This window comes from Hyperolius riggenbachi, chromosome 3 (genome assembly GCF_040937935.1).
Source record: "Hyperolius riggenbachi isolate aHypRig1 chromosome 3, aHypRig1.pri, whole genome shotgun sequence".
Lineage (NCBI taxonomy): Eukaryota > Metazoa > Chordata > Amphibia > Anura > Hyperoliidae > Hyperolius > Hyperolius riggenbachi.
The window spans coordinates 90,558,622-90,571,777 of record NC_090648.1 but is presented as its reverse complement, the minus strand read 5'-3'; the positions used below and the strand labels follow the sequence as shown (position 1 = coordinate 90,571,777).

Below are 13,156 nucleotides of genomic sequence, written 5' to 3'. Positions count from 1 at the left end.
TCTTTCATGCAGCCACTGGCTAAAAGAAAATATGAGGCTGCTCTAATCTTCCTCACACTCCCAATCCCCGCCCCCTGCCACGCGAGAGCTTGTTAACGCGGGCGGCTCGTTGTCCTCCTCACCCACTGTCTGACCTCGCAGGGAATTATTGCAGCCGACTGTGATACTGGCGGCCCCGCCCACAGAAGCCGCCGTGGAGATGACAAGGGTGCTGCTCGTGCATCTGTGGAGAGTTGGGAGGAGGAACTTCACACAGGTGAGAGCACGTGTGCCATACTTAGAGCTGCACTGCCCAGCTACTCGCTGCTTGCAAATGTGTACTCCCCCTGTGTTTACCAGGCAGCTGAGAGGTTAAGTTATGAGGGGTGTGTGTGGTAGGGGCTACAATAGATCAATCAAGAAACTGCAAAGGGGGTGCAGTGGATTGATCAGTAAAAGCACAGTGTGTGGGGAGTTTGTAAATGTTCAGTGGCGCAGACCACTATTATGGGGACCAAATCAATAAACAAAGTATTGCTGGGGATGTATTGCATTTATTTTGATCTCATTATAATTAACTAGTATTTACATAGCGCCAACGTCTTCCGCAGTGCTCTACATAGTATATAGTCTTGTCAGTTAAAGTGTACCTTAGACGAGAATCGTCTTAGGTACCATACTTACCTGGGCTTCTTTAACCTCCTTTAGGGCCCTTTTCCACTAGAGCGTTTGCGATTGCTGAATCGCAAATCGCTAGCGATTTTAAAATCGCTACGGTTTGCTAAATAACAGGAATCGCGGTAGGTAATTTCCGATCGCAAAAACGCTGGGAAATCGCCGGGAAATTTTGGACTTTTGCTGAATCGCAATCGCTAGCATTTAGCGCGAACGCTAGAGATTGCTACTGGAAAAGGGCCCTTAGGCTGCTCATCCCTCGCATCTCCCCGGGTGGCTCCTGTCACTTGCAATTCAGCCCAAAAGCCTGGAGTCATGCTTTGTCACGCATGGCCAGCTACATGATTCCCCTGTCTCGCTCCCGTGGCTAGGAGCGTTCAGCACTTGCACAGTACTACTGCGCAGGCGCAGAATGTTCCCAGGGATGGGAGCACGATAGGGGAGCGCACCTGGCCGGGACACGCATGCGCGTTGAAGCACAAGTAGGCCAGGCTTTCTGGCTGGGGACCCGGAGCCACCTGGGGAGACGGTGAGGGATAAGTAGCCTAAAGGGGGCTTAAAGGAATCATCAGCCAAACAAGATGAAAGCCAATTTACTTACCTTGGGCTTTCTCCAGCCCCTTGCAGTCGACTGTCCCACACTGATAGCTCCATTTGCAGCCGCCGGCCCGGGGTGCCCGGGCAGTGAAGCACCGCTGTCATTCAAGCCCATGTTGTACGTGGCGTGCTGTGCAGGCAAACGCAGTAAGCCACGGACAACATGGCCTTGATTGAAAGCGGTGCAGGCGCAGTAGAGGACGGCCTGGCTAGACCCTGCACGGAGACCCCAGGCCGGCGGCTGAGAGCAGAGCTGTGGCGTGGGACATGTCAGCTGCAAGGGGCTGGAGAAAGCCCTAGGTAAGCAAACCAGCTTTCATCTTGTTTGGCTGATGATTCCTATAAGGAAGCCTCGGGTAAGTATGAAACCTGAGACGCTTCTCGTTTCAGGTTTCCTGTAACTGCCCCTCAGAGGAGCTCACAATCTAATTCTTACCATAGTCATATGTTTAATTATGTATGTATCCTGTAGTGCATGTATCATAGTATAATGCTGGGTACACACTATGAGATTTTCTGGTCGATTTACTGTCAGATCGATTATTTCCAACATGTCCGGTTAGCCTTCCGATCAATTTCCGAGCATTTTCCAATCGATTTCTATGAAATTCAAGTGCACAGAAATAATCACGTTAGAAATAATCGTTCTGACAGTAAATCGGCCAAAAAAATCTCATAGTGTGTACCCAGCATAAGGCCAATTTGGGGGATGCCAATCAACTTATCTGTAGGTTTTTGGGGTGTAGGAGGACACTGGAGTGCCCAGAGGAAACCCATGCAGGACATTCCACCTCCATGCAAATAGTGCCCTGGCTGGGATTCAAACTGGGGACCCAGCGCTTTCAAGTCAAGAGACCTAACCACTAGTCCACCGTGCTGCCCGATTGCTTATTGGTCACTGCCATTGTAAGAAAAAAAAATATTTCAGCGCTGCTTTTCCAGGAGCTGGCCAGAACAGCTGCCTCCCTCCTTAAGCCTGTGCAATATCTCCAGTGGCCATGCGCATGTGCTGCGGCAGCCAATATATCAGCAAGACTGCCAGGTAACTGGTATTTTATAAAAGGAAACAAATATGGCAGCCTACATATTCTTCTCTTGTCAGTTGTCCTTTAAAGGGTAATTAGCGCTCTGAACTCATTGTCATTGATACATTTGCACACAATAGAGATATGCATGAAGGGCTCAACAACACTATAAGTGCTTTTCTGAGCGCTTGTAATTAATCAGCGCTCTCATTCACTTTCATTAAAATCGCGATCATTTTTCCACGATTTTTTCCGCTATTTTAATGAAAGTGAATGGGTGAGCCCTTGGGCTGGGGCTGCCGTAAAAGGGCCTCTGGGTTGTGTGCTCCCCCCAGGCTAAAAGGTCCCAGTCCTCCCCTGAGTATAGGTGTCCAGGTATATACCCCTCTTTAATGAACCCCCCCCCCCCCCCGGCTGGTGCTCATTTACTTTTTCGAGGAGGCGGCCACCTCCTCCAGGACCGTCTCCAGATCCCCCTCGTTAGATTAGACCGCAGATCAACGGTGACCTGCAGGGCTGCAGTAAAGAGAGGAGAGCGGTTCCCCTGGTAACGGCACATATGTAAATGCACCGATACTGGATCCGTTCTCCTCTCTTCACTGTCTGCCTCCCTGCAGGTCAACGCTGATCTGAAGTCTATCCTAGCGGGGGGGGGGGGGGGGGGGGGGCGCGGGATCTGGGGACTGTCCTGGAGTAGAATAGTATTTAACCAGCACTGTTACAAAATATTTTAAGGTAAGAATTAAATGCATCCTCTATTTTTAGCATCAGACCATCTTATTTAGAAAAACGATTTAGATCATATTAAAGGTATGCAAAAGTTTTTGCATGGCAGAATAAAATAGTCTTCAGAATCAGTAAAATATATGTAAAATGTGTTCTTTATTATAAATGCATAATTCAATATTTACATATTTTCATTCCACAACACTGTAGGACCTGTGGTGTATTATATTATTAATAATAACGTTTTGTTACAGTTCCAATTTGGGAAGTTTTGTGTTCTGTATTTAAGTGTAACAACAATAATGGTCTATATTAAGTGCTATATAATATATGTAAAATGGTGATCACGACAGACCCAAAGATACAGATAGGACCCCTTTTATATAGTAGAATACTGCTATGTTACTAAACAAGTTGTAGTAGAAATTCTTAATAGGGGCCATAAATCGGTAGTCACTGGCCCCTATTAAGAACCAGTAGTCACTGGCCCCCTCAAGAACTTCATGAAAGGATATTTTAGCACCATTTATCTATCAGGTCCCTCACTGCAGTTTCCCGCTGCCCTCCAGGGTGCCGCTGTCCCCTCCGAAAAATCCACGTTTACAGCTGTGGGTGGGAACTGCGACGCATGCATAGGTGCATCCATGCGCCTCTCTTGATTGTGCTCTCATTCCCAGGAGCGTTCTGCGCATGCACGGTTCACAAATACTTATACTGGGCAAGTGCAGAAAGTTCCCACCCAGAGGATCCCCATCAAGAGAGGTGTGTGGGTGCACCCTGGTGGGTGAGTAACATCTAATCTCCACCCCCCCCCCCCCCCCCGCTCAGATATCCTTTATTAAGACTAGGGCTCATGTGGCAGAATAGAAAAAAAAACGGTTTCCTAGATCCTAGAAGAATATAACATAAAGTGATTCTACTGTATAGTTAGAGCCAGACATTGCGGTAGCCAAAAGAAAAAAAAATTAAAATACATTTTAGAAGAATGCAACATCAAACTGTAGGCAGAGGCTTAGATGGAGCTAGGTCCTATGTTATATACAATAGTAAAACCATACACTGAAAGTTACTAAAAAAAATTTCAGGATAGATCAATTAGCATTATTATTTTCATTCCTACTCGTGTGCACAAGTATGGGGATTGCAGGCCTGTGCACACACCTGCATCCAACCGCATGCTTTTACCCGGGCATTTTGTCACAGATGTAAGTGCAATCACATGTCCCCAGCCACCACCATTAGTCAAGGGACAGCAACACAATACACAATTGTTGCAGTGTATTTGTTAATGTCCCATACTTAGAACCATCCTATGCATTACACCGTAAAATAAAAACATAGTAAAAATATAAAAAGAATACCCTGTTGATTTTATAAATAAAAATGTTGGCTCAAGTGATCGAGGCTCCACCCAGTGGGGCCGATTGGAGCTGGGGAGTGTTGGAATGGGGAGGAGGGAGCCGACATCATTCCACCCTCCCCCTCCATGGGCCACCCTCCTGTGAGAGTAGGGCATAGCAGAGTAGGGTATAGCCATGCAGATTGTGACCCCTGACCATGAATAGCCTGGGAGGAATGAAGTTAGCCCCCCTCCCTGCGTGGTACCACTAGACCACCAGACAAGCTATATGGTGTGTGGAACCACCATATAGCAAATGCGCACAATATTAAACTTATATATAATAACAACCCCTCCTAAAATCCACACAGTGATATATCAGCAATGAAAGACCAACTGCCTTTACCTGTGTAGAGTGTACTGCCAAAAAAAACCCGATTTACTGCTGTCACTATGCATTTACTGACCTGTCAACCCAATACAATGCCTCCTGTATCTCTACCTACAGCCAGAGTGAAAGCAGAGAAACAGAATCACTTTATAAAGGTATGCGGATGTTCTTATTTCTATTGGTTGCTGAGGGAACATGGCCTTTTACCTTACAATGGTGCAGATTGATTATGGTTAATGCACTGAAACAGAGCGAGTTAAAGTGAACCTGAAATGAAATGCAGCTCTGGTTCCACACTTACCTGGGGCTTCCTTAAGCCCCTTGAGGCCAATCTCCTGTCTTGGAGGACTGTATAGTGAATTCTGTCAATCACCTTGGGTTTGCGTGGCCTTTCTTCATCACAAAGGCTTTTTGGACAATTTTTGATCTGGGCAACCCCCCATTTTTTGACAGTGGAATAAGATGGAGAATCACCTTTTACCTCTTGCATCACCTTATGGATTTCCTTAGTGTTTAGGCCCTTGAAGTGAAGGAATTTGATAACCGCTCTGTGCTCGATTTAAAGATAAATTACCAACATACCATTTTTAACTTTATTTAAAAAAAAAAAAAGTATATATACGATATATATATATATATTTTGGTCATAAGGCTATATATTTTAATAATTTACAGCGTTTTTAGAATTTGTTTTTTTATTATTTATATGTTAGGCTCACTACTTGACAAACAGCCCTTGTATAAAGATGAGGTTCACAACGTGCTCATGAAAACAGTCAACAGTATGATGATGTGAAAGTGTGATGCATAAGGGTGGTCAATGGCGTCAATTCAGAGTTTAACCCATTCACCCCAAGGGGTTTTTACCCTAACGGACCAGAGCAATTTTCACCTGTCAGTGCTCTTCCCTTTTATTGACCACAAACTTTATTACTACTTATACCATCATGATAAGTGATCACCTTGTTTATTTCGCCACAAATTAGGCTTTTTTGGGGGTGATACTTTTTTTCAGTAATTACTTTATTTTCTATGCATTTTATTGGACAAAACATGGAGAAAAATAAAAACCCTAAGGTGACTATTTATGTATTTTTTTAAAACTTTTTTTTTTACAAGTGTTTTTTTTTTGGGGGGGGGGGGGGGGTGTCTTTGGAGGTGGAAGAGATTAATAACTGTTGGTGTGACTTTACTTTGTCGCCACTAGATGGCGATGCAAAAACCATGGAAGTGTTCAGTTTTTTTTTTTTTTTTTTTTACATTTCTACTTCAGTTGTTAAGTATGGACATGGCCCCTGATCATTGTTATTTCCCTTTATTCCTGGCATTGCGATTGGTTAAAGAGATGTTTATTCCCCTTCACCAATCACTAATCTCCGAGTCCTGACGGGTACAAGCGGTGCGCGTGCACGCACAGCCGGGGCGAGTGGGCGGCGCATTAAAAGTCCTGGAGCCGTGAAGATGCTCCAGCAAGACGTTTTAATGCAGCGACTTGACATTAAAGAGAACCCGAGGTGGGTTTGAAGAATGTTATCTGCATACAGAGGCTGAATCTGTCTATACAGCCCAGCCTCTGTTGCTATCCCAAACCCCTCTAAGGTCCCCCTGCACTCTGCAATCCCTCATAAATCACAGCCACCCTGCTGACAAACAGCTTGTCAGAGCTGGCTGTGTTTATCTCTATAGTGTCAGTCTGCTGCTCTCCCCGCCTCCTGCAGAACTCCAGTCCCCGCCTGCATCCCTTCCCTCCCTGCTGATTGGAGGGAAGGGATGGGGCAGGGACCAGAGCTATGCAGGAGGCGGGGGAGCAGCTGAGACTGACACTACAGATGTAAACACAGCCTCACAAAACGACTGTGATTTATGAGGGATTGCAGAGTGCAGGGGGACCTTAGTGGGGTTTGGGATAGCAACAGAGGCTGGGCTGTATAGGCAGATCCAGCCTCTGTATGCAGATAACATTCTTTAAACACACCTCGGGTTCTCTTTAAGCAAATTTGATGCAAATACACACATCTTTGAAAAGACCCAATCAAATGCAGCATTTGTATTAACTTGGAAGTATCAGCATCTCATTGACTATCCTGACAGATGTTGCACAAAGTGCTTGCCAAAAATCTCTCACACACACAGACAGACATCTAGAATGATGTGATTAAATTGTTCTTTCAGGACGGTCACATGATGAGGGAGGAGCAGAGTTTGGACTCTCTTGAAATAGTGAGTATTGTGGAGATCTTCAGTGTGACTTTTAGCATGCAGCTCAGAGGTCATTAAGTGCTATACTAAGGTTTGTATCAGCATGATTGTACGTTCTTAGCATATTAACCGTGAATAAAAGGTTATGTGTATACGGTCATATTTACCTGGGAGTAATATTTGATAAGGCTTTATTATTTGACTTGATTGTTGCATAATATCGCTTTTCTACTCTGATGCGCTAAATATGTCTTGTGCAATTTCAGTGTGTCCCTAAACTCCTAGCAGAATACCTTTTTCAGAGCATAGAACGAGAAAAGGTTCTTGAAGGGGACCTGTACCTGCTTCATTTACTTTGTATATATCCCCAGTGTTGGCATAACATGAGATGTTTGGGGGAAAGATTACATTTAAAAAAATGCATGGTCACTAGAAAAAGTAGGCAAATAATCTGTCAAACTGAGCCCAAATACACAGAGGCGTATCTAGAGGGGTGCAGGCATGGCTTGTGCCATGGGCGCCACAGCACCATGGGCGCAATGTTTGCTCCTGTGCTGCATCACCATGCCTGCCTCCATTTCATTCAGACCTCAGATCAGACTAATGCAATTTTCTGGGAAACGTGGTACTTAACTTAGGTATATTGGGCACACTTGGCTTAGTGTTAGAAAAGAGGACAGAGAGTGCATAAGAAGAGCCATTTCCAAAAAAAAAAGTAACCTCCGCAATATCCCAATCCAAAAAAACACAGGCAATCATAACAAAATGAGAAAATACGCTGTTTTTAGGGGGGAAGGGAGCTCTGACTGATCGAGGGTGGGGCGCAATTTCAGTGTTTGCCATATGCGCTATGTTACCCAGATACGCCCCTGTAAATACAAGGCCATTTCTGGCCATTATGGTGTGTAGCCACCTTATAAATAATATACTGTTTGCGTGAAGCCTGGGTCTTTACAGGTTGGAATATTGTCTTGGAAATTCAGAAGAGTTGCAACAGTCAGTAGAGACCTAATCAAAACAACTACAGCTTGATTAGCTCATGAACAGTACCTGCCATTCATTATTATGCTGTCCAGGCAACCTTTGTGATGTTAATCAGTAGATTCCATTTATTCAGGTGATAAAATCACCATTCACCCGTCTTCACTGAATTAGCCGGTGTGTATAAGAATTCCATAAAGCATATTCTGCTAAGAATAGCTCCTCAAGCAACTGTCACCTCAGGCAGATGCCTGGTTTGTTTATGTATGTAAGTGTATTGCGTATATTATGTATGTATGTATGTGTGTGTATATATATATATATATATATATATATATATATATATATATATATATATATATATATATATATATATATCTGCAGTTAGGTCCAAAAATATTGGACAGAGACAAATGTTTTGTCATATTGGTTCTGTACATTACCACAATGAATTTTATATGACATAACTCAGGCTCAGGTGCGATGAAGGGATTGTGTTAAAACTAAAACAATGCTTTAGTTGCCTCACATATTTATGCAATCCTTTTTTTCACCCACCGAATTAAAGCTGAAAGTCTGCACTTCAATTGCATCTGAGTTGTTTCATTTAAAATTAATTGTGGTAATGTACAGAGAACCAAAATTAGAAAATAAGTGCTGGTCATGGTTACCTCTGCCTGCATACAGCAGCCTCTATTCCCCCTCAATAAATTGGAGAGGAATCCGATTGGTGGATCGTCTCAGTCGAGAACCGGATGAGGATATTGTCCTCCTACTCACCACTGTACGAGAATAATTGGCGCGGGAGACTTGGGCAAAGGATACAGCTGGTATATGGCTGATCCTGCTGCTGCACAAGTTCCCGGTGATGTTAAATACTATTCCCCCTCCAGGCCGCCATGGATGGTGGGTAATGAAATAATTCGGCTTCCAGCAATTGCTGGAGGCCGAATTATAGTTTTTTTATAAGTAACTTCAGCTCCGTCTTCTGAATGCTGGAATGAAAGTGTTCGTACTCACCCTGCCTCTCCGTTGTGCATTGTGACATCCTTCCCCTTCCACAGAAACAGAATGCCTCACTAGTCTGCGGGCTAGCAACGTGTATGTACAAAATTCGGTCCTAAACGGTCTCCCAAGGGATCAAGTCCTAATCCCTGTGGGTGATGGTCCTTGTACATGAGCATGACACTGTAGAGGGATCCCAGCATGATGCACAATTACATCATTGCACTTGCTTGGGCTACACAGGAGGGGCGAGCTGGGAACAGAAGGGAGTGCAGAGTGGCACCCTCGCAAATAAGAGGGGTGGAGACACCCACATGTGTACAGCAGGGCTGCTCAGATGCTATTGCCTTCCTGTCCACTCATTATGTCAGCGGGACTGCCAGAGCTACGTAAAAATAGTTGCTGCTTTGTCGCTAGATTTGGTGTTGGATTACTCTCACAATACTTAGTACCTTCTTGTTTGGCATGTACTGAAAAACTATTGTGCTGATAAAAACAGAAAAGTGACCACTCATGAGATGTTTAGAGCATCGACATCTGTGCGAGTTTGCTCTTTATATTCTTCTTCTGCTGCTGATATAATGTGTGGCAGGCAGTGCACTCTGTATTGTTGCACATGAACCTATCCACCATTTATTACAGATGACATGGTATGGCTTTTTTTTCAGGAATACACAATGACACACTACACCTTAGGGGCGGGTCTACTTGTGGGAGGAGTTTGCTTACTATGGCTCATCCAGTGTTTAGTTCAAGAGCACCACCCCGGTGAGTCCCTTGGTTTTACTACTTTCTTTTATTAAATCCATTTTTGCTTCCACTAAGCAACATAAATGCGTTATGCGATGCTGATTATTTACATTTGGTTAAAAGGGACCTAAACTCTTGCACAGGACAAAAGGAAAACATCGAGAAATGCACCCTGTATGTATTTAGAGAGTTTAGCCTGTTTAATTCCCCCTCATTTGTGTCTAATCACAAGTTGTAATTTGATCTCTCTCTTGTGTCACATGACAGCCACAGCAGAGATGGCAGATAAGCTCATTTGAAAGCACAGGATGTTAACAATATGTCTGCTTCCATGAAGGCAGGAAGTACATGCAGATTTATTTTAGGGTTTGTATCAGCTGTAACAATGAAATGGTTTTTGCTTAAATTAAAATTTGCTGTTGTGTATCTTTTAGAGCAGAGAGGATGTTCTGAGTTCACGTCCGCTTTAAGGAACTTACAAGCCTTTAATCATAATAGGAAAATGGTATTGCAACAGCCTGTCAACAGTGCATGATGATTTATGAGGGAAGCCGGCTTTGCCACCCTCCTTGAAAGGCACCATCTTTCACTGCTGACAGGCGTCTTGGTGCTGGTAAGTAGAGTTGAGGGGAACCCCCACGTTTAAAGGGCCTCTCTCTACCTAATAACAATAGCTATGGCTACGAGAGGCCAGCATATCTCCAAAGGGAAGCCCCACATTTGTTTCTATTTACTCAAATACAAAAGCAGACAGATCTGGTTTAAACAAATATATATATTTCATGCAAGAAAAGCACAGTTTTGCTATGAACACTAGCGTCGATGTTCGAATTTTATCCATGTGCTTAGGAGGAAACCTGAACACTCGCATTCAGCACCATTTCAGCATTGGCCAGCAGGATGGGGTGCTTTTCATTTAGCTCTGATACGCCCTCTTTTTAGCTTGGCATAAGGATGTATCAGAGCTATATGAAATGCATCCAGTCCTGCTGTCCGGTGAGGAAATAGTGCTGAATGCGGCTGATCGGGTTCTGAACCACCCGGCCCTGAATTTGAACACCAACACTAATTTGTGTGCTAGGCACTGTACATACACATGTCTATCTCATCACTTCGGGTATCCTTTAATGGAAATACACCATCCATGCAGATTACTGGAGTTTGGAATGCTGATAGTGCCAAAAATGCATGCAGAGCGCTATGTTGGGTGTGGACAGCATTTAGCACTGCAGTAATTCTTCTTCTTCCTCTTATTATTATGCATTTATATACTTCTGAGCATTTTTCAGATTGTTTGTCGTGAACTGACCCTCAGAGGAACTACAATCTAACCCTAATCATAGAGTCATAGTCTAATGGGGGGGTGGAGAGGGGGGTGGGGACAGTGTAAAGATTAAGGAGGTTGGTAAAACTTCAAGTAGCCCATTTCGTGTAAACAAAATTGGTAAATGTGATGGTAAAAATATAAAGTGCATGGTAACCAATGCTCGGAGCCTTGCAAATAAAATAGACGAACTAGAGTTCATTCTGAATGACAAAGGCTATGACATTGTGGGAATAACCGAGACATGGATGGATGAAAGCCATGACTGGATAGCTAATTTAAAAGGATACAATGTGTTTAGGAGGGATAGAACAGGGAAAAAAGGTGGAGGGGTTTGTCTCTTTGTTAAGAATTCTTTTACAGCTGTCCTCAACGATGAGATGGAGGAAGATTGCGAAGATGTGGAGTCCGTTTGGGTAAATATTCATGGTGGAAATAAAAGTTGCCAATTGCTTATTGGGGTATGCTACAGACCACCTCTTATTAATGAAGCTGCAGAACTGCGATTACTAAAGCAGATTGAAAAAGCTGCAAGTAAAAATGAGGTCATAATTATGGGCGACTTCAACTTTTCAGACATTGACTGGGGTATTGAGGCTACCCATTCTGGTAAAAGCAGCAGATTTCTGGCAGCACTACAGGACAATTACTTGACTCAAATGGTAACGGAACCAACTAGGGGGAATGCGTTACTGGATCTGATCATTTCTAATAGACCAGATAATGTATCAAATGTGCAGGTTCAAGAACATTTGGGAAATAGTGATCACAACATGATAACGTTTGATCTGGTGACTGATAGGCCACGGGGCAGCGGGACCACTAAAACTATGAATTTTAGAAAAGCAAAGTTCAATCAAATTAGGCAGGCACTAAGTTTGGTGAACTGGGATAATGTACTACAAGGGAAGGACACTGAAGGGAAATGGCAAGCTTTTAAACGTATTCTCAATCAATATTGTAGTATGTATATCCCATATGGAAACAAAATGTCTAGGAATAAAAAAAGCCCTCTATGGATGAATAGAAAGGTTAGGGATAAAATGAAGAGGAAAAAGAATGCCTATAAGCTCCTAAAACAGGAGGGGACTGAGGCTGCACTAAGCAATTATAAGGAGTGCAATAAAAATTGTAAAAAAGAAATTAGGCTGGCAAAGATCGAAAATGAAAATCAAATCGCTAGGGATATCAAATCTAACCCAAAAAAGTTTTACAAGTACATCAACTCTAAAAAAAGAAAGGTTGACTGTATAGGAATCCTAAAGGATGAGGGTGGGAACTCAATGGTGGATGACCAAGGTAAGGCAGAGTTATTAAATGCTTTCTTTGCTTCTGTCTTCACAAAGGAAACAGCACTGTTGAAAATTACAGAGGCAGAAGAGTCTCAATCTTCTAACTGTAATATTAAATACTTAAAGGGACTCCGAGCTCTGAAAAAAAAAGGAAAGTTGTACTCACCAGGGGCTTTTTCCAGCCCAGTGCTGGTCGGGAGGTCCCACGCCGGCGTCCTGGCTCCTCTCCTTCTCCCCGCTCCGGAATGGCTGGCAGGCCGCAGCCCGGGCGACACTCTCCCGAGTGTCGGGCTGCTTCTTCCGCATATGACGCGGATTACGTCACACGCCGGCCGCCTCGCGTCATCACGGCGGCCGGCGTGAAAGTACTGCGCATGCGCGAACAAAGCGCGCATGCGCAGTACTTTCACGCCGGCCGCCGTGATGACGCGAGGCGGCCGGCGTGTGACGTAATCCGCGTCATATGCGGAAGAAGCAGCCCGACACTCGGGAGAGTGTCGCCCGGGCTGCGGCCTGCCAGCCATTCCGGAGCGGGGAGAAGGAGAGGAGCCAGGACGCCGGCGTGGGACCTCCCGACCAGCACTGGGCTGGAAAAAGCCCCTGGTGAGTACAACTTTCCTTTTTTTTCAGAGCTCGGAGTCCCTTTAACGCAGGAAGAAGTAAAGGCAAGACTAAATAAATTAAAAATAGACAAGGCACCTGGCCCGGATGGCATGCATCCTCGGGTCCTAAGAGAATTAAGTTCAGTTATAGCTAAGCCCCTTTATCTTATCTTTTGTGACTCTCTTGCAACTAGCAGCGTCCCAGTGGATTGGCGTACAGCCCACGTTTTCCCATTATTTAAGAAGGGCAAAAAATCTGATCCAGGAAATT

General features: G+C 44.2%; 1 protein-coding gene across 5 annotated transcripts in view; it reads left to right on the top strand.

Moving 5' to 3' along the window:
- Positions 1-13,156, top strand: part of LOC137562822 (patatin-like phospholipase domain-containing protein 6) — a 119,779-nt gene that overhangs the window by 3,223 nt on the left and 103,400 nt on the right. For 2 of the 5 annotated variants that reach the window (XM_068274552.1, XM_068274553.1), the window contains exons 2-4: positions 4,850-4,887; positions 6,905-6,952; positions 9,586-9,685. In XM_068274552.1, the coding sequence (XP_068130653.1) occupies positions 6,914-6,952; positions 9,586-9,685 (139 nt within the window). In that variant the 5' untranslated portion in view covers positions 4,850-4,887; positions 6,905-6,913. Of the gene's footprint in view, positions 1-2,987; positions 3,012-4,849; positions 4,888-6,904; positions 6,953-9,585; positions 9,686-13,156 lie in introns of those variants that run through there. The other 3 variants (XM_068274551.1, XM_068274554.1, XM_068274555.1) reach the window with 2 other exon arrangements.